The following is a 27,964-nucleotide window of genomic DNA, read 5'->3' as shown; positions in this document are numbered from 1 at the left end:
TGGGCTTCTCATATGCTTGAATCGAAAGTGTGTCAGCTCTCTACAGACGTGCACACAGTGAGGTGCTTTTGGCAGGAGGTAGAGGAGACCGTTTCATGCTCACACGATCCGTCAAACAGGGCTGCCCTCTAGCCCCCTTCCTCTTTTTGTTCTATGCTGAGGCGATGAGCAGATTCTTGGTTTCACAACAGGTTGGTTTACGTGGCTTAGGGCTCCCCATTCAGGACGATGAGCTACTGGACGCTCAGTTTGCAGATGACTCAGCTTTGTACTTGGAGGGCCAGGAGGCCAACCTGCGCAAGTGTGAGCAGGCTCTAGAGACGTTTTGTTGTGCATCAGGCGCACTGATCAAATGGAGGAAGACAGTGGCTTTCTGGGTTGGCAGTGCTCCTACGCCTGATTGGCTGCCAAGTGAGGATTTCAAATGGATTTCCCCAAGGACTACAGTTCACTACTTGGGCTATCAGGTTGGCCTGGACTTGTCCCATGATCAGCAGATTGCTCCTCTCCTCCTGTCCATCAAGAGGAAGTTGCTACATTTGAGTTCAGCACGACTCTCTTTGGTAGGCAGAGTTGTAGTGGCCAACCAGGTGTTGTTGGCTACTATGTGGTACATTACATCTTGTTGGATCGTTTTAAGCTCCTGCATCAGCCAAGTAGAAAAGCTGATTAGGAATTTTCTTTGGTTAGGGCGCGACACTCAAATAGCCCGGGCCAAAGTAGCATGACAGGTCATCACTCTACCTTGTTCTCGGGGGGGTTGGGGATCATTGACCCAGCACAGCAAAGTAGAGCCCTTCTTGGGAAGTTTGTTGTCAGAGAACTGCTTCCGGGAGAGGAGCCCTGGAAGGATTTTTTGCTTCAACAGCTTCAAGCTCTGCCCTTGGAGACCTTCCAGCAGATGGATCTTTAAAGAGATGCGCAGAGTTGGTCTGAGCAGGAGACTAGAGGATCGTTTTGTTGTGAGCCTACTTCGCTCTTGGGAGCAGCTACGGAGAGGCCTGGAGCAGCACCAGCCCATCTACACAGAGGAGCGCTTGAGACAGCCCCTTGTTTGAAACCCCATGGTCAGCACTCAGAGAGGCCACTTGGTTGGTAGTAGGCTCCATGTTTCTTGGGGTTCCATGGCAGAGGGTCCAGCACGCACTCTAGGTGACTGGCTTCAATCCTCAGGTTTGCCAGAGGAGTTACAGCGCATCCAGTTGCAAGGCATGAGGGGGGTGCAGAGCATGTGTTAGGACATCACAGAGGCAGTACCCACTGAGTGGCTTGCACCTCTAGAGGCACCAGCTCCCAGATGGATAGGGGCCTTCACGCGATAGGAGGTCCTCATCGAAATTCGAGCTTGCTCAGAGACTGTACCCTCCATGTTCTTTGAGATGCAAGGCGAGGGTCGACTACACAGAGTCTCAATAGAGGCTCCACAGGTTGCAGAGTGTTGTTTTCAGAGGATCCGAGTAGTGGGCATCTGCGGGAGGACTTGTGTCATCGATCCTGACCCAGCAGTTCTTGAGACAAGCCATTGGAGGCTTTGGGCTTGGGAGAGTTGTCCACTGGCACAAGTGCAGTGGGATACTGGAGAGTGGTTTTGGAGGGACCCTCTCTCCTCAATCAACCATCCAGGGGTCCCTTCCTTTCAGTACACTATTCGATTGGGACGTCACATATTGGCAGCACGGAGAGGTCGTCCTACTGCAGCACCTCATTGGCAGGAGGAGGGTCTCACAGCTAAGTTCTTGTCCGCAGCAAGTCGCGTTGTTCCAATGGCTGGTTGCACATAGAGCTACAGCAGTGGGAAACTGGCTAGTACATAGTGGCCTTTTGGCAGCATGTGCATCTTGTGACCATCCTTTGGAGAGTCGGCGTCACTGTCAGTGGAACTGCCCTATGGCACAGCGGGTTTTTGGCTTCAGGTCCTTCGACTGATGCCAGCTCTTTCCACAGCACGGCAGTACACTTGGGGGGCAGCTGCTTGGTCCACTCTCACGGGCCCTGCACTACAGTTTGAGCTATCCTCCACCAGCAGGATGATAGTGATACAGGGGGATGATATCGTCGAAAAAGGTGCCCACAAATGACCTATACTCTCGAAAAATCATGTCTATCATCCTGTTGAACGTTACAGGAGCATTTGTGAGACCAAAAGGCATCACCAAATACTCGTACAATCCAACAGACGTTCTAAACGCAGTCTTGTATACATCTCCAGGAGCGACCTTGATCTGATGATAACCAGTTTTCAAGTCAATTCTATTGAAACAAATAGAACCCTGCTATATGTCCAATATATCATCGATCCTTGTTCTTGATGGTGATTTTATTGAAAGCCTTGTAGTCAATGTCACATTCTCCAAGATCCATCTTTCTTTAGAACCAGCAACATCGGCGAACAAAATGGTAATGTACTACTGGGTTGAATCAATCCTTTTTCCAACAATTATTTCACTTGGTTCATAATCTCTTTATTTTGGGTTCTGCTTACTCTGTAAGGTGGCCAATTTGGCAGCGTACTATCCGGAATCAAGTCAATCGTGTGATCTTCAGAACATTAAGAAGATAACTCTCTTGGTAAGTCTTCGGAGAAACAATCAACCTGAGCTTGGAAAAATTCATGTCATTCCTTGTCAAGGTCGAACAAATTTGACATTTTCTTGTCATTTATCTCATTTAAGAAAATCGAGTAAACAAACAGACTCGATTTCATTAATTTGGAAATGGCTGATACAAGTGGGACTAACTCGTCCTTCAAGTTTACATCAAGTACTATCTCTCTACTCTTTTCATTCTTCAAAGTTGTTATTCTCGCCCTGTAGTCAACCACCACATTGTTCTTGTGAAACCAAGGGATTCCCAGAAGGACATCACACCCCTCCAAAGGCATGATATAGAAGTCTTTGTGCCCTAAATACCCCTGACAATGCAACCGAAGTTTTCCTATGACAGGTGTAATGGCAACATCCCGGCCGGGTGTCGCTAGAATTGCCTCAGCTGGTGGTCCCATTCATCTGGCGTAATTCAAGGTCGAGCCGCCAATTCAATCAAAATGAAGTTGGCCTTGGCTCCTCAGGGTCAGTCCCCACGAAATCAGCTACCAATCCAGCTTTTGTCTTTCCCTTCTTTGCTCACTCCTCCGCTGCTCTACAACTCTCAAGGTTGTCCTCTAGCTATGCTTTTGGTGCCTTGTTAGGGCACCTGGCTAACACATGTCCGTGTTCCCCACAACTGTAACATTTACCCTCCTTAGAGTATTCGGCTCATTGCTCTACCGGCAATCGAGCGCTTGAAGGTCTCTTCTTCTATTGCTTTCCCTTGTTGTTCGTACCTTGTCCGGTGTGATCAATCTATCTATAGGGTACCTAAGAGTGCCCCCATGCATTGCAAATCCTTGCTTTGCGTGTCCCATCAGTTGTTGCATGACTCTGACTTCTGGAGCAGACAATAATCTCGTATCTCTTTAGGTAGGTGAAACCGGCCCGTAGGGCGGTAGGCGTTGGCTTTCACCCAAAATTCTTTACTTTAGACACACACACAAAGCACTTTGCAAAGGAGACTTGTAACGGGAATTAACACTTAATCACACACACGGCTCGGAAGCTAGAATGCTCCGAGCAGACGCCGACAACCTGTAGGCCCCAAAATTGGCGCCCCTTTCGGTATTTCTTTATTCTTTAGGTGTAACAAACTGCTGACGTGTCAAAGCCTAAAGAATGGAGCCAACTTACACTTGTGGCTGCCCGAGAGCAGAAACCCTAACCCTAATGTCTGCCAAAAACCCTAATTGCTGAAACCCTAACCCTAAAACCTGCAAACCCTAATTCTAGAAACCCTAAGAAGAACAAGCAACAGAAGAAGAAGTCCTACCAACTTATGGGGACCCCGTCCGATGGGACCCCAAGTGACATAAAGGCATTAAAAATAAAGCAGAACACACTCAAAAGACTTTGCACATCAAAATTTGATGATGTGGCACCTGTATGGACGTCCCGGAATTCGCGGTGGATTTTTAGGGAAATCCAGAAATTTTAGGAAAGTGATTTTTTGGAGTCAGCTTTTCATATTTGATGCTTTTAGGCTTTGGGCCTTTAAATATGAGCCTTGGGGGCCCTCTCTGACACTTTTTAGCGCGTAGATTGCAGAGCAGGTGCTCCCCGGCTGTTGTACTTTGCGAATCAGCAGTAATATAAAGAAATACCGAAAGGGGCGCCAAGGTTTGGGGCCAATACTCTCTGGGGCGGAATTCCACCACTCCGTGTCGCGTGTCGTCTCTCTCTTACAATTCAGTCGTTATTGACGTGCTAAAAGTATGTTCAGTCTGTTCTTTTCTATTGGCACGTGGTGCCCGTCTTGTGACAGTGGTATCAGAGCATCAAGCGTGTGCTTTTTTGAAAGCATACCGGTCCTACAAAAGAGCAGACAGAGCTATTGATGGAATTTTATTTGGAGAGATTTTCACCCTCGAACCCGGACTTATTAGCCACTCCCACCCTTACTTCATCGCACATCGAGCGTGCTCCCGTCTTCACCGCTCATGTCTTAAGATCACTTGCAAAAGAAGGATCCCAAATCTGTTTCGAGTCACTGTTTTTCTCAGAGGCAATGCCATGCAGATGTTGATGTCTATAGCTACCAAGCCGCACACTTCCAAGGACTTGGCAAGCTTTCAAGATTTTTTTTTTTGCCCGAAGTTATATGGTTTCTGACATTTTCCTTCGAAGTGCACTCATCTCGCAGAGTGGGGTATCCTGAAATGCTTGCCATGGGAAACCTAGCAGATTATATCTTGAAATTTCTCGACATCTCTCAGTAGATGTCTCTTCACGAGCAGATGACCTTGGAGGTTTAGTGCGATTGCTATCTTGGGACTACCATCGCCGCCAAAGCAACACTGTTTGTCCAAGAGCTGACGGACCATGCTGTGCTCGGCTACGACCTCATGGAAGGAACCTAACCCTAATTTTTGGTGCAGGTTTCAAGATGGAAAGTCAGTCGACTTTTCAAGCTCGACTGATGTCGAGATTGCTTTTTAAGTTTGAGTTCTGTTTGATCTTGTTTGGTTATCCTGTTTGGAATTTGTTTGAAATGGATGGTATCTATTTTGAACATGTTTTGGTGCCGATTTGAATTGTTTGACTTTGGTTTGATACCGGTTTCAATGATTGGTGATTTTACTCCCGGGTGGAGAAATGAGAAATGATGTTTGAGAATGCTTATTCATACTCATGGCCCGGACCCTTGTGGTTATTTGCGGGGGGAGTATTGAATGATTGAAAAGTGCTGTTTTTTTTTACTCATGGCCCGGACCCTTGTGGTTATTTACGGGGGAAGTATTGTTGTCATCACTCATGGCCCGGACCCTTGTGGTTATTTACGGGGGGAGTACTGTTGTTGTTACTCATGGCCCAGACCTGGATGGTTATGCGGGAGGAGTATTAAGAAGTTTTGAGCAATGGTTACTCTCAGCACCTCCAAACGACGCAAGCTGCGGTCTGGGGGGCGTTTGGTTGTAAAAGGCCTCTATATCTCATGGCCCGGACCTTTTTAGGTTATTTGCGGGAGGAGTGATGAGGGAGTCGTTGAACAGCTCATGGCCCGGACTTGGATGGTTATTTGCGGGGAGAGTGTTCATCGACGGCTTTGTGTTTCTATGTCTTGTAACATGCATATGTGAGCATTTGTGTTGCATTGTGATGTGCCAACCACTGAATATTCCTAATTGGATAAGATTGCCTGGGCATGTAATTTTAGTGCATCAAGACACCCGTGGAAGATCAGTACGGTCTGGGTGTGATGGCTAATTTTACTACGCCAGAATATCAAGAGTTCCGATCTAGACGAAAGGAGAAGCTAACTCCTTGATCAAAACAGCCGATAGGAGCAGCTAACTCCTTGATCAAAAGAGCAGAAAGGAGAAGCTAACTCCTTAATAAAAAGAGCAAACTGATTGTCCCTCGGAATGACCCTCGGAAATTTTTGAGCTAACTTGAGTTGTTTTGCAGATATGTTGTAATCGCGGACGATTACTCTCTTTCAAGAAGGGGAGATGTAACAAACTGCTGACGTGTCAAAGCCTAAAGAATGGAGCCAACTTACACTTGTGGCTGCCCGAGAGTAGAAACCCTAACCCTAATTTCTGCCAGAAACCCTAATTGTTGAAACCCTAACCCTAAAACCTGCAAACCCTAATTCTAGAAAACCTAAGAAGAACCAGCAACAGAAGAAGTCCTACCAACTTATGGAGACCCCGTCCGATGGGACCCCAAGTGACATAAAGGCATTAAAAATAAAGCAGAACACACTCAAAAGACTTTGCACATCAAAATTTGATGATGTGACATCTGTACGGACGTCCCGGAATTCGCGGCGGATTTTTAGGGAAATCCAGAAATTTTAGGAAAGTGATTTTTTGGGGTCAGCTTTTCATATTTGATGCTTTTAGGCTTTGGGCCTTTAAATATGAGCCTTGGGGGCCCTCTCTGGCACTTTTTAGTGCGTAGATTGCAGAGCAGGTGCTCCCCGGCTGTTGTACTTTGCGAATCAGCAGTAATATAAAGAAATACCGAAAGGGGCGCCAAGGTTTGGGGCCAATACTCTCTGGGGTGGAATTCCGCCACTCCGTGTCGCGTGTCGTCTCTCTCTCTTATAGTTCGGTTGTTATTGACGTGCTAAAAGTCTGTTCAGTCTGTTCTTTTCTATTGGCACGTGGTGCCAATACTCTCTGGGGTGGAATTCCGCCACTCCGTGTCGCGTGTCGTCTCTCTCTCTTACAGTTCAGTTGTTATTGACGTGCTAAAAGTCTGTTCAGTCTGTTCTTTTCTATTGGCACGTGGTGCCCGTCTTGTGACATTAGGAGGGTAAAGTACAAAGAAGAGTCCTGGGAATCCTTTGACTGTATCCCACTAGATTTGGCCAAATTTCGGCAACATAACAACCCCTAAACTTGCGCGAAACCAATTCCCCTACTGGAACTCGCTTCTACTGGCGTATACCCTCTGATTCCTGCCCAAAAACAGTAAATTCAGCACGCTGTATTTACTGGTTTTTGCCCTGTTTTCAGCCCCAAACAGTCCCCTAACTGTCCTCTGCCAGTGGGGCACGATTCCCAAAGGTTCTGGTGTCCGTATGGCTGAAAAACAGATATAATGCCGAGTAGAAGAAAACTGCCATTACCCTCAATTTCATTTTTTCTTTCTCTTTTGTTTCAACTCTTAGCCCTGCCACTCAAGCCATAGTCCCTGTGATATTGCCTCTTAAGGAAATAAAACCCAAAACATTGCATGTCCAAGATGTTGAACCATATGTCCCCATAGCCCAACTCTCTAGAGCTTCAACTGATGTAGCTGAAATAAAGCTTGAGACACACAAGACCCATCCCAATATAACAAAGAAAACATACAAGTGGGTCCCTACAGCTTCTTTAGCAACCATAGCCAGTGCTAAAAGACATGAGCTTGGTAAGAGACATCCCATTCGCCCCAAGAAATGTAAAGAAACGTTGCGTTGGATTTCTAAAAAACTATTGGAAGCCGAAGGCTACTATGAAGGAAATGATCAAATCTCGTTGCCAAAACGTAAATTGTGCTCTTACTTGTCACCGGGCCCATGTGAGCTCAATCCTGTGGCTCCAAAACAAATTGAAGATCGCGGAAAGGAAAAAATCACGGAGTGCTACACACCTGCTCCAGAGCTAGTTTGGGTATCGAAGAAAGAACGATTTGTTCCATCTAGCTCAGGAACAACGAAATCAAATGAAGCTTCTTGCTCTTCGTGTAGTTCCTATACAGAAATAGAAGCTTCAACACAACGTCCACCTACCATTGTACATATCCATACAAGCAAGAAAGAGTTTTCACCTCCCGTTGTAAGTTCACTACCTACAACAATGTTGCAAATAAAATCATGGGAGAGTACCTTACCACCCTTGCAACTAGATGAAACGCATAGGGCGGTCGAAACTATTGGTTAAAGCCTTTACCCATAACAACTTGGAACAATTGGTTTCAAAAGGTGACGACATCATTTCAAAAGGTATGATCTACCCAAGAAAGGGGGGAGTGTTTCCTGACATCCATCATTCACTTGCTTCCCTCTCAACCTTCCTCCCTGAATTGTTAATCTCCAATCTTAGGGAATGTATATATAAATCCTTATACTCACAAAACAAGATAAAAAGGTAAAAGAGCAAGAGCCATAACACAAAATCATAAAAACACATTATACAAAAGAACACGACCCTTGTAATATTTTCGCTCTAACCATCATCTATTTGCATGTACAGATATGGCTAGTACGCTAGAGTCATCCACTCCTACCTTGGGTGAGAGGTACCCTCGTTACTTTTCACAAATGTTTCACATGGTATTTTCGGTGCTTGCATGTGAATAGAATTTGGTAGCTATGCTAGCATGTGAGAGGGATTTCTGGGAGTTAAGAGTGGCTGATACGTCTCTTGGCCACGACTAATCCATACTTAGTAGAGAGCGTTTCTCCCATTGCACAAGCCTACCCTTTTGACCAAGATGACTATAGGCGTCTAGTGACCTTCTTAGTAAACATGGGTACCTATGATGAAGAAGAAGATTTACATGACTACACGAATGACACATATGGTCTCATGGATGATGACTTTGTTTATCTCGACGACGAGGATAGGGGTTTAGCCTTAGGGTTTCCCCCCAATCTCTACAATATCCTATTCCCTTGACTCTCTAAGGGGAGTGCAAATAATTAGGTTAGGGTTCCTTATGTTTTTTAATTGTGTTTAATAAGTGTTGGTACCTTTTCCCATTGATGTGCCTCCTAGAGGTATTCTTTGTGTTTCTTAGCGTGTACAAGAACCTGTTGTTGTGGTTAGGATTTGGACCTTCATGGAATCTTTCTCTCGTTCACACTTCAAATCAAGAGCGACCATCAACACAAACAGGTGTTTCTTATCCATTAGCATTACCCCTTATCTTTTTGCATCCATGTTTGTCTGCTTTATTTGTGATTGGTAGCATAAAATTCAATGCATTTGCTTAGTATCAAACATTAAATTCGATGTAATTTTTTGTCATAATTACTTGTCTAGGTTTAAAAATCAAGCAGTCCGACTAAGCTAGCTTGACCAAGCTAGGTGTTAGAGATCTTCTCTTAATACCATGGGGAATGCCTTCCTAATAATCTATGGTTACTTAGGTTCTTAATCCGATTTAGGAAGCATTGTGTGCAATGTACTAGGGCTTTCTAGTGGGCTTAGTCCATATTGACCTTTAGCTTAAGTATTATAAAGGGAGTTTACTAGTGTGATGAGCCTGGGGAGGGTAACCGTGTTATATGACCCCCCGAAGTTACAAAATTAAAATGCTGAAAACGAAAAAACAAAAAAAATAAAAATAAAAAAAATCAAAGTGCCACACATGTTCCTGCTCAAGGAGGCTCTTGCCTCAGCACAAAAGCATGAACCCACACAGCTGTACATCAGTCAAATGAGGAGCCCTCTTGAGGGGCATCACATAACTGCACGTAGGGGGGAGAGAGAGCAGTGTGTAGTGTGCAGGGCATCACTCCTAGCACCACATTGTACATGAGAGGGAAAGGAAGCACTCCATAGCTCTTAACCTGTGACAAAAGCTGAAATGAGGCCTCTCCCAGCTTAAAAATCAGCGCCCATTTTTCTCCAAGGGGAAAGTTCATGAAAAATCGACACTTGGCGCATTTACAAGCATTTGCCCGTTTCGGGTTCGCCGCTTAAAAATATCCTGACCGGTTGCCCACTTGACTTCGCGGCAGAGTTGTAAAATGTTCCCCTAGTCATACCGGAGGTAATGACGCGAACACATTTCACGCCCAAAATAGCAGTTCCCTAAATTTTAGGAGATGCTTCCATTGGGCTCCCACTGGTCTTTTGACCATCTATCCTCATTGGGACCGCATCCAAAAGTGCAATGTGGCCCAACTGTCGGATACTTTTTGTTGGTAGTCCCACCTTGACTTTACGCCTTAATTGAGTTCACTTCCTAGTATCCACCAACTTGCTAAGTGCGACGGGGGGACCTATATGATCTTGCTCTGAGCCTAGACATCCTCTTACCATACGAATTACAGTGCCGACCACTACCCATCTACAGGTGAAACTACCGTTCACATTGGCCATGCAATGTCCAACAGTTTGCTACTTCAAGAAGAGGGTCTCAAAAACAAAACAAAACCCCTTGGAAAGAAACCAACAACTAAAGTTAGCAGTTGCCACGTCCTCGTGACATAGTTAACAGTTGCCACGTCCCCGTGATAGTATGCCACAGCAAAATCGCTCTATCTACTGCTTAAACGTAATTTTCTTGAAAGAAGAGGTCGGTAAGAAAATGTTCCAAAATCTCCGACTGCAAGTATCTAGTGTGTCTTCCTTGGTCATCCTCATATGTTTTCAAGCTGTAATCACATCTCGTTGGTATTCTTGAGTGAGCCATGGGGAAGTAAATACTCTTTTGAACTAAAGCCACTTTGTTGGTGCCTCCCTCCGTAGAAACAAGGTAGACCGTGTCACGACTCACAAACTGCTGACATGTCAAGCCACTGAAGAACGGAGCCAACCTGCAGATCCCGGCCGAGGGGCCTAAACCCTAAGAGAAGGAGTAGAAGAAGCACAAGCAGCAGAAGAAGTTTTACCAACTTGAAGCGTCTGGCCTTTTTTTCAGATATCTCATTCTTTGAGTACTGAAGAAAGAGCAAGTTAGGGCACTCTGATCTTGAACCTTGGTTAAGTGATGTATTTCAACATTCACAACAAAAATTTCGAACCATAACAAAAACTCATTATACAAATTGGGACCACAAAGCATGTCACTTTTACAGCAGAAATTTTAAATTTGGTGTAAACTCCAGTAGACACCTTTATGGAGAATATTTACTGATTCGGTAGAGTGCAATCAAAAAGTCCAGTGGACACTAACCTGCCTGAAAATTTTAAGTACAGTAACTGACGTAAAGTATTCTTTTCTTCCATGCATTACGGTTATAATATCAAATAAAGTGCCTTCCAAGCAAACTGGAAAAAGAAGGTATGCTTCTTGATTCCATGTCCCTTCCTGTGAACCCTGTTTGAAAGCCAACAAGATAAAACTATCAGATGGTCTTGTCCAACTTATACCTATGCTTGAGATTCAGTTCATGCAGCTTTCGCGTCGATACAGATTCTTATCTCATAAAAACACAAATGCTTTCTGAGGGAAAATGTGCTTCAGAAACTTAAAGTGACCACAGCAATTACCTTCACTGAGATAATGGCATGGTCTATCAATGGCAGCAAGTTGGGGTGGTTGAAAAGGGAGGTAGTTTGGATCTCTTTTTTTACTAACTCCAACTGCTCTTCCGTCTGAATCACAACTTTCTTCAAAGCATAAAGTCCATCATCTGCAGATGCATGTGGCAATTATACATTTTTTGCAATAAATTGTAATTCACGTATCCTCTAAGCACATCAAAAAATATCACAAAGAATATAGGTGATCTGTCCCAAAAATAAGTACATCACTTAAACGTCTCATTAGATGAAGCTTACAGAGATGTTCATTCAAGAATTGCATCATGTAAGAGTCATGCATGATTGTGTTGGGCTAAAGCATAAACTGTTTTAACTTATGTAGTATTACAAGAGAAAAAGATGCCAAATGGAGAACCTCAAACATAAATCGAACCAAGGGTCACTTTCAAGCCATAGACAACCAAAGTAAGTGAATAATTTATGCAACAAAATTACATTCTTTTTTTTTTGCAAGAAAAGAGATCCTTCCATTAGTTAATGATAACTGCCCGAAGGCTACAAACCACCTCTACGAGAGAGGGCTACAACAGAAACATGGGGAGACTCTCCCAGTGAGAAAAAGATATGTACAATGAGGCCCAAATCATGAGATGGGAAGAGGAAAAAGCCACACTGGTGGCCGGTAGGTGCACCCTAAACCATGGTGAAGAAAGGCCCTGGGCGCCATAGTCACAAGAAAGCCTCTCGGCGCTCCCGCATGCGGTCGGAGCTGCCCTGAAGTCTCTCGAACCGACTCCCGAGTGTGTGTATGAGCTCCGTCCAAATGTCCCTAATAGTCTCTGCCGGTGGAACAGGCCGAGCCTCAGAATGCAAAAGCAGCGGCCCCGCCAAATGAACCAGAGTGTCAGGCCACAGATGAGCTCCCAACACCTCTCTGTCGCTGTACGACTCCTGGGGGATGAGCTCTGTGGCAAGCTGTAGTGCAGGTTGACCCTCCTAGATCAGAATCATCTTGCTGGTGGAAGCCAACTCAAAGTGGACTGCTGGGCCTGTGAGAGTGGACCAAGCTGCAGCACCCCAAGTGTACTGTCGGGCTGTAGAGAGGTCTGGCAGCAGTCAGAGAACCCAAAGCCAAACCTGTTGTCCATGGGGCAGTCCCACAAACAATGTCGCTGACTCTCCACAAGTTGGTCACAGGCTGCACAATGCTGCCGAGAAGCTGTTGTGTACCAACCAACTCCGAACTGTTGTAACCCTGTGCGCTACCACTACCAGCCACTAAAACATGGTGACTCTCCTCGGCTGCCTGCTGTCCCACAAAAACCTGACAAGAACTCAGTTGTGAGACCCTCCTCCTGCTAGTGAAGTGTTGCAGCTGGACAAGCCTCTCGTTGTGCTGTCAGTATGTGTCACCCAAACGAGCTATGTACTTCCTGCAGGCTGCCACGTCATCAATTTGTGACAGTAGGCCGAGATGGCTCGTACTCTTCCTCTGTTTTTTATCATGAAAATCTTCTTCGTGATCTCCTCCCGCATTGGCAGATGCAAACGAAGTCGTCTGATTCTTGTCGGAATCCATAAGTGTCACGAGAGATCGGATTTCCCGGTAGAAGAGAAATCTGCCACGCTCTAATACCACTGTAACAAACTTGGACACCCCAAGTCAAGATTCCATTGCGACACAACAGAGATTCACTTCAAAACAGTTCACAAAGACGACACAGCCCGATGTAGTTCCGTGCCCAGAGGTATTGGCCCCAAAGGCTTGCGCCCCTTTCGGTATTTCTTTTTATATTAATTTGTGCTCAAAGTACAAAGAGGGCCCACGGGTGCTCACTTTCAGACTCTGCGTCCAGATGCTCTGAATAATGAGCCTCAAAGGCCACTTATAAAGATTACATGGGGTTGCTAAAAGCAGAGTCCCCCAAAAGCTTCTCCAAAAGCAATCAGTTTCCAAAAGCAACTGGTCGTCAAAAACTGCCAAAAGCTGTCAGCATAATTTCCGGCAGGCACCATACAGCAGTCAGCACGAATTGCAAAGATCCTTACAATCAGCATTATTTGCGGAATACCGTACGCTAGCCACGTCAGCAACCGCTTTGCATTAATTTCTTGTGTCCCCGGGGTCCCCTCGTCACTTGGACATAAGTTGGGACAACTTATAGAGTTGCCACGTCACCAGTTTGTGACAGCCCACCTTGCCCTACCTCCCCTTGGGCACCTATTTATGGGGCCAAGGGGGTACCCTCTTCCACACACCAACGTTTCTCTCTCTCTCTCTCTCTCTCTCTCTCTCTCTCTCTCTCTCTCTCTCTCTCTCTCTCACATGGTATCAACAGCTTCAGCTTTCCGTGGCCTGGGACAACGCATCTCTACATCAGGTACTTCTCCCAAGATTAGCCAATGTTTTCTTTGCAAAACTGGATCAGCAAGCGTTTTTGGCAACAGCCAGCTTTGGGGAGCTTCTACATCAGCGATCACCTTCCCAGGAGCACGGAGGCAGCATTTTGGACCAGTTTGTCACAAAGGATCTTCTGGCCCTCTCTCCGCCCCCTTCGTTTTGCCTGGCATCCGCGTTTTTTGCTGGAAGGGGCTGCGTTTTTGCTTGCAGGAGGTGGAGTACATAGCGTTTTTCCTCCTCCCCCCATCGCCTACCCTTTGCCTACTAGTGGCCGGCATTTGCCTCATCTCTGCAAATTCAGCCTGCGTTTTCTGGCTGGCTGCGTTTTTGTGGAGTTGCTGCGTTTTTTCCAGCACACGAGGAGGGCAACGCTCAGTTCTGGACCCCGGATCTCGCCACCATCTACCCCGCTTTGCATCCGGTGCATTGCCGGCGAGTATCCTCTCGTCTTCATCAGATTTCAGCCATTACCCCTTGCTGTTTTCTCTGTTTTCAGCCCATCTGGGGCAGTGCCAGTGATTCACTACCCTTCCCTACAATCTCTGCCCCGCTTCGGACCCTGCCGGGAGCCTATGAGCACGCTGAAAATCGCTGGACAGCAGCATTTTCATCACCTCACAGTTGCGTTTTTGGGTGGACAGCAGCCACATGGCTTGTGTTTTTCACAGAGGATGAAGTTACCTCCTGCTAGGACACCATCCGATGGTGGTCCATGCGGTCTCTCAGCGACTCCTGCAGTACATGGTATCTTCGACATCGGCTTGATCATACACGGGCGTACGATCCTTGGGAGATCCATTCAGTTTAGCCATCATTCGGCGGTTGTGCATTCTAGAGGGGTGGTGACTTGTGGTTTGCTATGGACACACCTATGCACTCATCGGAGGAGTTCACACGAGATATGGCCATGCTCATGGCATACGGGATTCCGACATTCCCGAAGAAGACAAGACCATCTGGGGTGGACAAACACTTACCACTTGACCTCGACACGTCAGATCACTTGCTTACACAGGAGCATCTACATGGACTTAGGGAGAGTGAAACCGGCCTGCTCAATCCAAAAAGGGCGGTAGACTTTACTTCAAACCTTGATTTAGCTTTCACCCATTATTAGTCGTCTATTTTACCTGCGCTATAGTGACACAAGAGAGGGGAATGGGATACAGATGCTAGAATGCACCTGTATGAGAAGACTGACACCAGATTGGCCCCTAACTTAGGCGCCCCTTTCGGTATTTCTTTATTCTTTAAAAGAGGGAATAAATGTTGTGGATCCCTACAAGCTGCCCCGCACAAACTTGGCTGAATTTCAATTGTTCCGGCCTGATTTCGGTAGCATAACTATACTAGGACCCTTCACAGTCAGTATTCCCACGCATTGACTGACTTTCACGACGCATACGGGCACTTTGCAAAACCTGGCGAGAAGCTGCAGCACGCTGAATTCTCTGTTTTCAGCCCTGAAAATGCGCCAGATCACCGGTACCCTTGCGTCCCCGAACCTCCTGGGGGTATTAGGGTCCGTTTAGGGCCAAAACCCTAAACCTGCAAAAATACACAGCAGGCTGTAATTCACTGTTCCGGGCTCCGTTTCGCGTGCCGGTCGCATCCGTAGCAAGTCCTCGAGCTCCCGCACCTGTAGGGCCACTTGCCCTTTGAATCGGACGAGATTTCTGGCGTGAAACCTCTCCGAATTCACCTGTACCTGTGGGGGATAAGCCGCTAGCTAATCAAGTACCTGTGCAAGAGGCTCTTGCCTCGGCAATCGCGCATGAACCCACACAATTGTACATTGGTCAAATGAAGAGCCCACTAGAGGGGCATAACATACTGCCAAAGGGGAGAGAGAGGGCAGTGCGTAACGTGCAGGGCATCACTCCTGGCACCGCACTGTGCATAAGAGGGAAAGCAAGCACTCCATAGCTCTTAACCTGTGACAAATCTGAAAATGAGGCTCTCCCTCTCCTAAATTCAGCGCCACTTCTTGTTGCATGAGGCAAGTGCACCAGAAGGTGCCACTTGGCACATTTATAAGCATTTTCCCGTCTCGGGGTTGCCGTCTAAAAATATCCCAACCGGTTGCCCAGTTGACTTCACGGCAGAGTAAGAAAATGTTCCCCTTGTCATTCCGGAGGTAATGACGTCAACACATTTTCAGGTCCCAAAATAGCAGTTCCCTAAATTTTAGGAGATGCTGCCATTGTATCTTTCTAGGTCATCCGACCCTCTTTGTACACTGCGGCCACATCCAGAACTGAAATGTAGCCTCTGTAGCAAAGGATTCCACTTTGGCTAGTCAATGACCCCACTTGGCTAACCATAGTCCTTGTCCAACCTTAGTGCTCTCTTGCCCTCAGGCCTGGACTCCCTCTGGACAGTTCCACACTAGCTATGCAATGCAGGGCAGTTAGATTTCCCGAGGGGTGTTTCCAAAAAGTGAAAGTAAATAGATAATAAGAAAGAAATCAACAAAAAGGATAGATAGTAGTCACACGCTGGTGACAGAGAGCATCTTGGATCTCTTCTTGGACAGGTTCATTGCTTGAATCTACAGACTGAAGTGGGACTTCAATGCTTTGGACTCTCTTGGAGAGTTTACCCGCGAGATGCGAGAGATCGGGCATCATTACACGACTACATCTGGAGTCACCCAAAGCTTGGCTTGGATGGTAGTGCAGTTGCTCTTCTACACTCCTGATCATTTAGATTGCTACCTTCAGAGTTGCTTACATTCACCCTCGGTAACCTTACAACAGACTCATCCCCCGACCTGGGTAATAGGCCACTCCCAACTCATTCAGATTGAGAGCCACACTGAGCTGCGATTTGGTGGCGTTGTTAGCATGGATTCTGTTTCAATTGACACCGGAGGATTGGAGGCAGGAGATACAGGCAAGACGGCGTAGACAGATTGGTTTGGCCTTTCCTCTTCTCAGAGGATCTTCCCATCGCAGACTACTCAATTTGGCTTCCCCTCTTCTACAGGATGATTACGGTGCAGACAGCTTGGTCTGACCACACTTCTTCTCAGAGGCCCTTCACAGGGCAGACTGTTGAGTCTGGGTTTCCCCTCATCTTGGATTACCCTACCTACTGACAGGACACCATCCGATGGTGATCCTCGCGGTCTCCTAGTGACTCCTGCAGCTTACGGTAGCTTCTACAATGCAGACTGTTTAGTCTGGCTTTCCTTGTTTCAAAGGACGTTTACGGTGCAACTTGCTATATCTGGCCTTCCTGGAGTTTTACATTGCTTAGCCACCTCGTCACACACTTTGGGTTACAGGTTCATGCATTGACAGGCTTCTGGTCATACTCATGACGGTTCCTGGACTTCCTCATTTTCTCGAGACAGTTTGACTATAGAGTAGTATAGACACCACAGATCCTATTGGGCAGGACACTTGCAGGTCTATTGGAACTTCTTTTACAACAAGGAGTTGTTTTCACACTCAGTTCGGGACCTTCACGCAGTATGTATCGACGGAGTACAGCAATTTGCTGCACTGCTCATGACGGCACTTTACAATGGGGATCTCTCAGAGGTTGGGACACCCCAAACTGCTGCAGACATCGCAGCAGACATCTTCATCGTTTGCCTCACATCTTCGGCTTCCTACGGTTTGTTCAGCATCCGGTGCTAAGAGGGGGTGTTAGACTTACACCACTCTGCTGCTTCACAGGTCTAGGGCATGCATGTACGGCTAGTGTGCCTCTGGGCTGGCCACCCTTTGCATATGCATTTTGACTGCACTGTCCGGCAGTCCACCTTGCCCTACCTCCCCTTGGGCACCTATTTATGGGGCCAAGGGGGTACCCTCTTCCACACACCAGCGTCTCTCTCTCTCTCTCTCTCTCTCTCTCTCTCTCTCTCTCTCTCTCTCTCTCTCTCTCTCTCTCTCTCTCTCTCTCTCTCTCTCTCTCACAAAAACATGACTCGGATGATTTGAGAATGCAAACATGGCTAATGCACTACTACAAGGAGGTTCAGGTGGATTCAAGAGTACTGCCAAGAAGGAACCAGAGGGCAAACAAGATACAGGTTCAAAGAAGCATTTTCCAGCAAAGACCTTTCATACTATATCATCTTTCTGCGTACTTGGCTTTTGCAAAGCAAGTTAATGAAGTTGAAAATGGTTTGTCTGCATTAGATGAAAGTAGAAGGGGTTTCTTGGATAAATTCGGTAATTGATTCCTTACCAGGAGAGTTACCACCTGAAAGGCCTGAAGATCAAACTATAGATCTCATCCCATGGTCTAGTCTGCCCACTAGGTCACCGTACAAGGTTAGTGTAGCACAGCAGAAAGAGATAATGATGCAGGTTTATAAGCTATTAGAGAAGGGTCTGATTCAGATCAGTAGTTCACCGGTTTGTTCACTTGTGTTATTAGTTCAGAAGGACGGTTCTTGGCTAATGTGTATAGACTACAGAGCCTTGAACAAGAATACAATCAAGAAAAGGTTTCCGATTCCTCGAATTGATAACATTCTTGATCGACTACATGAAGCAAGAATATTAGCAGGATAGATTTGAAAAGTGGATACCATCAAATCAAAATAAGGCCTGAGGATATCCACAAGACTGCTTTTAGAACTACATTTGGTCTCTAAAAATTCTTAATGGTGCCGTTTGGTTTGACCAGCGCTCCTGCCACCTTTAACAAAATGATGGACAGAATCTTTCGTCCACATAGAACCTTTGTAGGCACATTTTTTGATGATATGATTATCTTTTCAAGGAAGAGGATCATAGAGACCATCTTACTGCACTCTTTAATGAGCTCAAACGTAATAGGTTGCTCATCAATGGTAAAAAGAGTGAATTCTTTCTAGAAGAGATTCACTTTCTTGGGCACATAGTTTATAAAGATGGTGTCAGGATGGATCCTGCTAAGATAGAAGCAATCCTTTCTTGGCCAGACTTGCAAATTGTACATGATGTCCGCAGTTTCTAAGCCTATGCTCTTACTGCAGAAGATTTGTAAGACACTTTGTTGAGATTGCTTCTCCCTTACATGCGCTTGTAAAGAAGAACATCAAGTGGCACTAGATTGACAAAGAGAAATCAGCATTTAGATGCCTCAAAATCAAAATGACTACAGATCCAGTGCTTGTTTTTCCAGATCTGTCTAAGTCATTTGTAGTGCAGTGTGATGCATGTGGAAACAGCATTGGTGCTGTCTTGATGCAAAATGGGCGAGTCGTGGCATATGAGAGTAGAGTACTCTCTGACATTGAAAAGACTTATCAGGTTTATGAGAAAGAATTGTTGGTTGTAATCCATGCACTTTTACTTGGAAGCACTATTTGCTTGGTGCTGATTTTGTAGTGCAAACGGATCACCAAACTCTCAGATACTTTCTCACACGAGCAAAGCTGTCAAAGAAACACATGCGCTTCGGAAATTTTCTGTCAATGTTCAATTTTCAGATAGGACATGTGGAAGGCAAGAAAAATGTGGTTGTTGATGCCTTATCTCGCAAACCACAAGTGTCAATTGTTTCAATCTCTTATCATCAGGAACTTGATGATATGAAAGAGCGGTATGCAACTGATGAAGATTTTTCTGGAATCTATGAACAGCTGATCGACAGACAACATCGTGATCATTACATTCTTCAAGATGGCTTTATCATGATGCATGGCCAACTAAGCATTACAAAGCCCTTAAGGCCAAAAGTTTTCTTAAAAGTCATGCTCCACCGTATGCTGGACATCATGGCATTGATGCTACTGTCAAAGCGGTAGAGACTTTCTTTTATCGACCAGCTTTGAGATCAAATGTGGATGGAAATATCCGGCCTCTTGATCATGAGGATATACCTAGATGAATCCAGGATATACCCAGATTCACCCTTGAAGGAAAGTGCAAGGTATAGCCTCATGGTAGTCACCCACAAGACAATATAACCATCAGCTCCATCATGTATAGTATTGACTAAATACCACAACATCCCCACTAACGTCGTCAGTGCCCAATAGTGGGTGTAGAACTAGGTACAAACATATGCTCCCAAACACAACACACACCACACGCACACACACATGAGCATACATCAACACAAAGTTCAGCGTGCTGAGTTTCTGTTATGACTCCGGAGATCAAGGGCAGACTCAGCCATAATGAAGCCTAGCACTAAGAGAAGCGTTAAATTGGAAAAATTAGCACAAAAGAAAAGGTAGTTGATAGGGCATACGCACCACAAAAGATAGAAAGAATTAGCACAATATCAAATGGTCGTAACTCGGACGAAAACTTCACAATGTGAGGTCTGCATTCTATTAGCAAACTACCATAAGAATGTGGTCACAGGTCTCTTTGGATCATACATTGCTCCTTTTGTAGATCACACACACCTTAACCAAAATGGCTTCTTTTCGGGTTGAAGAGCTTCTACAAAGCAGCTTTGCTTACGCATCCTTTGTGGCGCTTGGCTGTATGTGCACCTAATATGTAAAATTGGTCGTATGTAGTATGGTTTTCATCTGCTCTATGCATACGTCTTGTCTGGCGCAATCGCCTTTTGTCATGTGCACTCTCTTCAAACTCATGGCATTGAATCAGTTTCGCATGCATGGGCTAACGGTTGAGCCATGAAGGTGGTCCATGTCACCATGAGCAAATGATAGTTATGTTTAAGATTTGAGTTTTTTGATGACAGAGATTTCAAAGAGTGCGTGAAAAGAAAAAACAACGAGAGAGAGAGAGCGATTAATCGATCGATCGATCGATCAGATCAGAGGACCATCCACATCAATTCGTGGTGCACTAGGGCGACGAAAATGGAGCACGTGTACATTGTAGCTCTGACTTTCATGCAAAGCATTAGCAGGAAGGGAGAGAACTCTCGCTTTGGTGGAACGCGATGGGGTTCGAGCATATCACAATTCACTCAAGGCTGTTAAGTCCAACATTAATATTATGGAGAAGTCTCTCCAGCTAGACTTGATTGCTGCAAAATTCTATTACGAGCATTTTGGGAAGGCATTCTTGATGATTTGATCAACTTCATGACCAGCGGCCCCATCTGGGCAAGGGTTCCAGAGCAACGCAAAGTAGTTGCAAAATGACGTAAGTTTATTAGACCCACTAATACACAGACAACACAAATTGAGAAACCAAATAGCATTCATTAGGGCAATGTATGAATCTAGTACAACACAAAATTGCCTCCATGGATTAGATTCTATTGCAGTATGAAATCAAAAACCTACAATTTTATTGGGAGATGTTCAAGCACATGATGATGCAGAGATGAGGCACGAAGTGTTGTAGCAACTAATTTGTGAAGCCAAATAATGTGGAAGCTGCTAGATGCCTTCAAATCTTGTTAGGTTGAAGGCTCCATGTTACAGATAATAGCTCAACCAATTATGGAAATGCTTTTAGTATTTATAAAATGATAGCATTGAGGGGTGTACCATGTGTCCATGTTGCTTCAATTTGGAGAAAAGGTTATTCCTTCAATCAATTGAAACATCCCTCTTGATCATGAGGATATTCTATTAGAAAACTACCATAAGAGTCACACCATGCATAGTCTTTAGTTATTATTCAAATAAATAATGGTCATACACCAGTGTAGCCATGCGCATGGTAGAACTATGTAGGAGATTTTTGCAGCTTTACCAAAATTAACATAGTTGCACTACTAACTTTTTTATTACTTTAATGAGGATGACTGCCATCATCTTTTAATACATATGGCCCAATAAAAATGAGAAGGACATTTTTTAATACATATGGCCCGATAAGAGATGAGAAGGTAATGACAACTCAGTGCTTTGCCAAATGTCGCTCGGATTTATATTAGCTCAAAAAGACTTGCTCGGAGTTCGGGATTCCTCGCGCGTACATGTCTCTATGTGCAGCCAAGATTAGTCTACAGGGGGCAATTTTGTGAGCCTGTTTGCAAGACTTGCATGTTTGGACTAGTCCATCGTACAATCTTTCCCGGTTTGGGAGCCCCCTTGCATAAATGGTATGTACTCATGTTTAAGACGGTGGTTGTTAGACTTTATTGGGCATCCGGCAACAGGCGTCAGTTCAAGTCCCAGGTCAAATACATCAGTAAAGAGTGAGATATGGCCTGCATAGTGTCAAAAACTTTGTGTGCACATGCACTTACTAGATGCCAGTTGGCACCGGAACTCGATACTGGTTTTTCCCTGTAAAAAGACTTTTTTCCCCATCAATTGACGTTAGATTATCCAGAGAATTTCTCTAGCATTTTCTGCTTGGATTGATCCATCAAATGTCACATGTCTATAGTTCGTTTGGCTTTTAAACGATTACTACCTTATGTCCTTGCCAGGCCTTGAAGATCCATCCAATGTCACATGTCTATAGTTCATTTGGCTTTTAAAAGATTACTACCTGAAGCTAATCTCCTTGATCCCATCATATCACATGTATTTTCAGTGTGATGTGAAAAAACTTCATGTAGTATTTTGTTTTTAATGTTCTACCAGCTGAATTTCCAAAATCCATGAAATGTTCACCTTACTCTTGTTCCCAATGATTACTGAGGAATTCATTATGAGAATCGCTAGGCAACAAAAACATGTCTAGGGAAAGCTGCTTGTGCGTCATTCATGTTATGTTAGAGAAGTTTCTCTCTAAATGAATCCATTCCATGGGCAAACAAGAAAAAAGCAGCAGTAAGACCACCAAACACAAATTTTTGACGAACTAGAACTGTTGATTGGGAAACCTGAATGTACTGACCAGAGGTCAAAGAAGGATTGCTGGGCTGCTTGCCAGGGCGGCCACCGGGCTGCTCTTTGACAAGATAGACAAAAGAGAAACCTCCTTCGCCCAGCGTTCTCACCAGCTTGAAGCGTCTATCATTGATCCATACGTCTGCGCCACCGCTTACTGCATCATAGAGAGCATTTAAGCCAGAGAAGGTGCAACCCATCTTGCGTCTCTCCTAATGCGTCATCACAATACGTTGGAAGTGGAGCAGATCCAATGAAAAGTTCTTTGTTTCAGAGCAGCACCAGATCAAACAAGCGCGCGCGAGTGTGTGTGTTGTGTGTGTGTGTGTGCGCGCGCGCGCGCGCGCGTGTGTGTGTGTGTGAGAGAGAGAGAGAGAGAGAGAGAAGCTGGCAAAAGTTGAAAGTTCAGTCGCAGGTGCTAGTTAGCTCTTCAGCAAGCCCGACGTTTTAATGAGTGCTCATGCAATCGTAGGATTCGAACTCACCAAAAATTAACAATATAGAAAATATATATTTTTGCAAGGATTTTGTTTTATGGTGTCTGGGTGTGATGCACATTGCACGCACAAATGGGTAGGATGTGCAGGCATGCCTACATGGCACTACCTCTTTCACTTGCTTCATGATTCTCTCTTTGAAGTCATCCCACATTGAAGTTGTCGTTTGATGATGATTGATAGAGAAGGAGTGGGAATGAAGTCCAAGTAATGAAAGCTTCGATCCTCTCTCACTTATCAACAAACTAGAGATTACAAGCAAGACTACTACTTCACAAGGCATTTATATTCAGAGGGCCACGTATTTGCCACATTCTTGATGGCCAAACTAAGATGGAGACTATTATAGAGTGGAAGATCCACCATATCATTGCTAAAGAGCGGGCGAGGCTTTCTCGTATGTTCACTATAAAGGACATAGACACATAGACATGTGAGACAATTCATTGGATGATCCACCCGTTTTTGTTTACTATATCGATCTTTCTTGTCATATTGTATTTAAGTGCCTCACGTATTATATTTGAGTGTGTTGGCTGAGGGGATGGGAAACAATTCTTAATCTTTCAATTACACACGCACACACACACACAACCATCTCTATCATCCTTCTCAAGCTTGATGCAAACAACACAACTCAATCATGTATCTCTCTCTCTCTCTCTCTCTCTCTCTCTCTCTCTCTCTCTCTCTCTCTCTCTCTCTCTCTCTCTCTCTTTCTCTCTCTCTCTCTGTGCACGCATGCGCGCGCATGTTAAAGAGACATGTAGAGAAGAAACGTAACAATCAAACACTATAGGGGAGTCTCAAAACTGTAGACGAGAATATTGACGTCATTGAACTAGAATTTATATCCCCACAACGTTGATATCTTCGCATGCATAAGAACGTTGGTATACGCTTTCGTAACGTAATTAATATAGTCATCACTATTTGCATTGTAATCACAATCGGTAAAAACAATGCTATGTAAATCATAACGATCGATGCCTGTGGGAGAAAAAATTTGGGGGTGGCAGAGCCAATAGACCTCATCAACCATAGTAAACATCAAGAATGAGGGAACATCAATAAAACTTCAAAATGTAAGGATGACAAAAGATTCGAGGAAATTTTTTATTTGATTACTACTAAGTATACAATACAATGAGCGAGCGAATGCAAAGTACAAATTCATATCAATTCAAAAACTGAATGTTCAATTATAAAATGGGATGTTTGTGTCGTCTCCAATTGTACATATAAGGCTAAGAATACAAAAATTATATGTGAGTGCCCTAGCGTGCTATCCCAACGATGACAACTCTTCTCGTGTAGTTGTAGATCGAGTGGGATTTTGTAAATGAAAAAGAGACAACCAACAACATTTAGAAAACGACAATGAATGCAAAAAAAAACACGTAACACCGATGTAAATTGTATTCAAAGGTAGAATAGTTTATCAATCCAGTTCGTGATCACAACTTCTTAATCAATGGATGGAGACCTATTTTTCCACCATAGCTACGCTAATGCTATCTCCCTTTTAGTGATGATGGTCTCTTAGAAGTGTTAAACGCAACAAAAAGATTAAAACAAGAAATTACAAAGCTAACAAATCTTAAACAAATAGAGTAATTCAATAACACTTACAAAATCCTCTTTTGTTGTCCAACCACTTCTCCTAAGGTGATATGAACTCCCAGCTTTCATTAGTGCCTTTGCGGCCTCTCTCTATTGGCTCCATATGTCGGGGGAGTTGCGAGACTCCCCTTGAATGAAACTCAAATCTTCTTTGTCAAGTCAATCAGGCTTCAATAATCCATATTGCGCAAGCATATGAGCACTTGTGCTTGCAGTAATCATGCATTCTCTCTAACATCCAATTGTTGGAGAAGCATTTCTCTAGAGTAAGCAATGAAGGAGCGGAATGACTTTCTTCTCCAACCTTGTGTTAATCTGTCGTCATCCTTATGTTGTGATCTTGGAAGGCTTGGGAGCAAAGTTAGTGCATTCAATGAATGAGAGAGATTTCCCATCCTCATCCATGTATATATGATTGGCTTAGCGACAAGGGATAACCACATGAGTCTTGATAGGGATATCTTGCAATGTGAAGTTGTAGACAGTGGGAACACTCCCTAGTCGAGGATCAGAGCAATAGTTAGGAACTGGTAATTATCAAACCCGGTTACCACGATAATTGTACAGTGCACAGTTAGTCAGAGGCCCAATTGAATATCTATCAATAGGGCCCATTACTCGGTTTGCGGGTTACTGTTATATTAGTCATCATGGAGTCTAGTTCTATTCTTTTGGCATTTGCTCTGAGTATTACTTGGCTCTTGTGGTTGTACTTTTGATATCAGTTGTACTCTCAATAACTTAATATATTCCAGTCTCAATCTCTTCTATTTCCAGTTTAGTCATTCTCTGATCGTATATCTAAAGTTTGCTTGTCTGATCTGATCTAACTAACTCCCAACTCTCCAACCTATAATAGCTATCAAAAGTAACCAACTCATTCCATTTTGGCAATCACAGTGAGTTGAATAGCGCTTGACAGAGACTTTACTCCCAATTGGCGTTTGGAGTTAGCTAAAATTCATACATGCTTGCCCAGAAGAGTTGGGCATAAACGAAGGCTGACTACAAGATTCATGGAAGAGCAAGATAATGTCAGTACCATTCTAGAGGAGTCAGAGTGAGGATCTGACATTGACATTGAACCTGGGAACAAGACAGATGTACACTTGGACTACACTAAGGATCTTGGGGATTCCGAGCATTCCAATCAGTCCAAGCGAAGGCATTCCGAACGAGCAGAGAGGCATTCTCGCTTGCATGGATCTCAAAAGTAGCATAAGGGCAAGGGTCATAAGCAAACCGAAGATAATGAAGGCAGCAGTAGAAGTCGCAATTTGGCAAGAGGGAGTCGAAGAAGAAGACTGAGCTAGATACCATCAATGAGACAAATAATAATGATAAATGGGATGTTGACACAGATCATTATAGTAAGGATCGGACCAGAGATAACAAATCAGCTTTGAAGGATAGATCCAAAAATCATGAGTGCTCCATTGACTTGAAAATAGCTTTTTCAGTATTCAAAGGAGTAAAAGAGGATGATCTCGATGTGCATAGTCATGCATTTGAGCAATAGGGGTGATGAGAACATCCTTTGTGAGCTGGACAGAATCAAGCAATAGAAACTTTCAGTTGGGAAATATGTAACAAAGACTAAAGAGAACAACTACATGAACCCCCATCAGAAAAGAAAATGCGGGTTTGGTTCCTCTAGTTCCTCAATGGATTTAGAAGTAAGAAGATAGGATGACATTTGGCTGATAATTTCATTTATGTAGGGGTGCGGTTATGGTGACCTCTACTCTCCGAGATATGGCACCAACACGACAATCCTAAGCATTGCCCCCCTCTCTCTCTTGCCACTACCTCTCTCTACTCCCCACCACTCCCTATCTACCCCTAGTCCCTCTCTCTCTCTCTCTCTCTCTCTCTCTCTCTCTCTCTCTCTCTCTCTCTCTCTCTCTCTCTCTCTCTCTCTCTCTCTCTCTCTCTCTCTCTCCCCCCCCCCCAACCGTTGACAGCCCTTCTCAATATCAAAGCATTGGTCAAAACATGTTCAGCAATGTGAATGGAGAAGGTGGCCCGTAGAGCAAGTAGCAAGCCCCATCATCTATTTATCTTGTATACCTTCTCCTCTTGCGCTAGGCTGATAGTGGTGCTTCCTTACATGTTCCCCTCTAGTGGTTTGCTTTCCATGACTACACGTTTCGGATTGGACAAAATCATAGGTAGCTCCAAGAGTAGTGGCAGGCGCAAATGCACTCACACCATGTCCTTGATAGACTACGAGTACTCCCTCTCTTACAATTTGCGCAAATATGAGAGAAAATGTGAGTCCCTAGAAATCCTTGTCATGGACCTCCAAAGAGTAAATGCACTTGGAAAACAAGATAAGAGTCTTGTAGATGTCAGAGAGCTTTCTAAAAGAGATGGTGCAATATCTGGAGGACAAGAATTATGATATTCAATGAGAGAACTCTTCTTCTAGCTCACTCCCTTATGCACAGTGCACAGTTCTTCGCTCCATCGAACACAAGGAAGACAGTGTCTGGTGTTCCCAACACACTCATTCATGACCTTCTCAGGATGGTACATGTAGAGAGGAAGCAAACATTGAGTTGTGTTGCTCTTGCAGCGTGGTTCCAATCAGCTAAATGCCAACATCATATGCCTTTAAACTTGTCTAGAAAGGTGGTTCAATGTTTTTTTCCAAATTTACTTATCCATCCTCCAAGAAATTTGCGAACAAAATTAAGTGTTATGCAAAAGGGGAATATACATTTTGAGGTTGAAGCTTGCTTATATTGTGTGCACATTGTGTCACGTGATGGATAGTAATTGGTTACTTTTTGAAATAACTTGCATCATGCATGGTCACAAGTGCACTAGTTTTTTGTCTCGCATGCAACTATGCAAGTCCCTTGTAACTTATGCCATAGTTGGCACCAATAACATATTATTGATAATTGGTGGAAGTGTGGCCACAACCTCACGTCCATCAAACATATACGATTGAAATTTGATGAATGTTGCCTTAACCAAACATGGGGGGGGGAGAGAGAGAGAGAGAGGATAGGGGTTAGTGAATCGGAGGAAAAGAGAGAGGGTGGGAGGGGAAGAAGGGAGTGCAAAAAGAGGAGGATCTCAAGGAAGGGTGTTAACCCTCACGAACACCCTATCACCTACGATGGACGCCGTATTATTTATTTGGTAGAGTCATGGATCGGGCCTGTCGGTCCAATAGGTGTGTAGGTGATCGCTGATGAGAGGTGCACCACTTATCTTATTTTTACAATATTTGTGCAACGATTGGCCACTGTGGGCGCTCATGTGTGAGTGGGCCAAACTCTTATAAAAGGTCCATTTGACCTAAAAATCCTCATTCTCTGAGGTGTAGGCTAAGAAGTGCTCTTGCTCCATCTCTGTCTCCTTCTCCTTCGTGTATGTGTGTGTGTATGCGAGAGAGAGAGAGAGAGAGAGAGAGAGAGAGAGAGAGAGAGAGAGAGAGAGCATTGCAACGACATCGACGGGGACGA

The 27,964-nt window shown here is 44.5% G+C and overlaps 1 protein-coding gene and 1 pseudogene across 1 annotated transcript in view; one reads left to right on the top strand and one right to left on the bottom strand.

The window, feature by feature from the left end:
• Positions 1-22,782, bottom strand: part of PK3 (serine/threonine protein kinase 3) — a 40,130-nt gene extending 17,348 nt beyond the window's left edge. The window contains exons 1-3 of the mRNA XM_086528287.1: positions 22,373-22,782; positions 11,246-11,388; positions 10,929-11,072 (exon numbers count right to left, since the gene is read on the bottom strand). Coding sequence (XP_086384413.1) covers positions 10,929-11,072; positions 11,246-11,388; positions 22,373-22,565 — 480 coding nt within the window. The 5' untranslated portion in view covers positions 22,566-22,782. The remainder of the gene's footprint in view (positions 1-10,928; positions 11,073-11,245; positions 11,389-22,372) is intronic.
• A 3,698-nt stretch (positions 22,783-26,480) lies between these two features.
• Positions 26,481-27,263, top strand: LOC147441889 (uncharacterized; annotated as a pseudogene).
• The last annotated feature ends 701 nt before the right edge of the window (positions 27,264-27,964 follow it).

This window comes from Adiantum capillus-veneris, chromosome 14, assembly GCF_014529385.1.
Source record: "Adiantum capillus-veneris isolate H3 chromosome 14, ASM1452938v2, whole genome shotgun sequence".
In the NCBI taxonomy this organism is placed as follows: domain Eukaryota; kingdom Viridiplantae; phylum Streptophyta; class Polypodiopsida; order Polypodiales; family Pteridaceae; genus Adiantum; species Adiantum capillus-veneris.
This window is presented reverse-complemented; position numbering and strand designations above follow the sequence as displayed.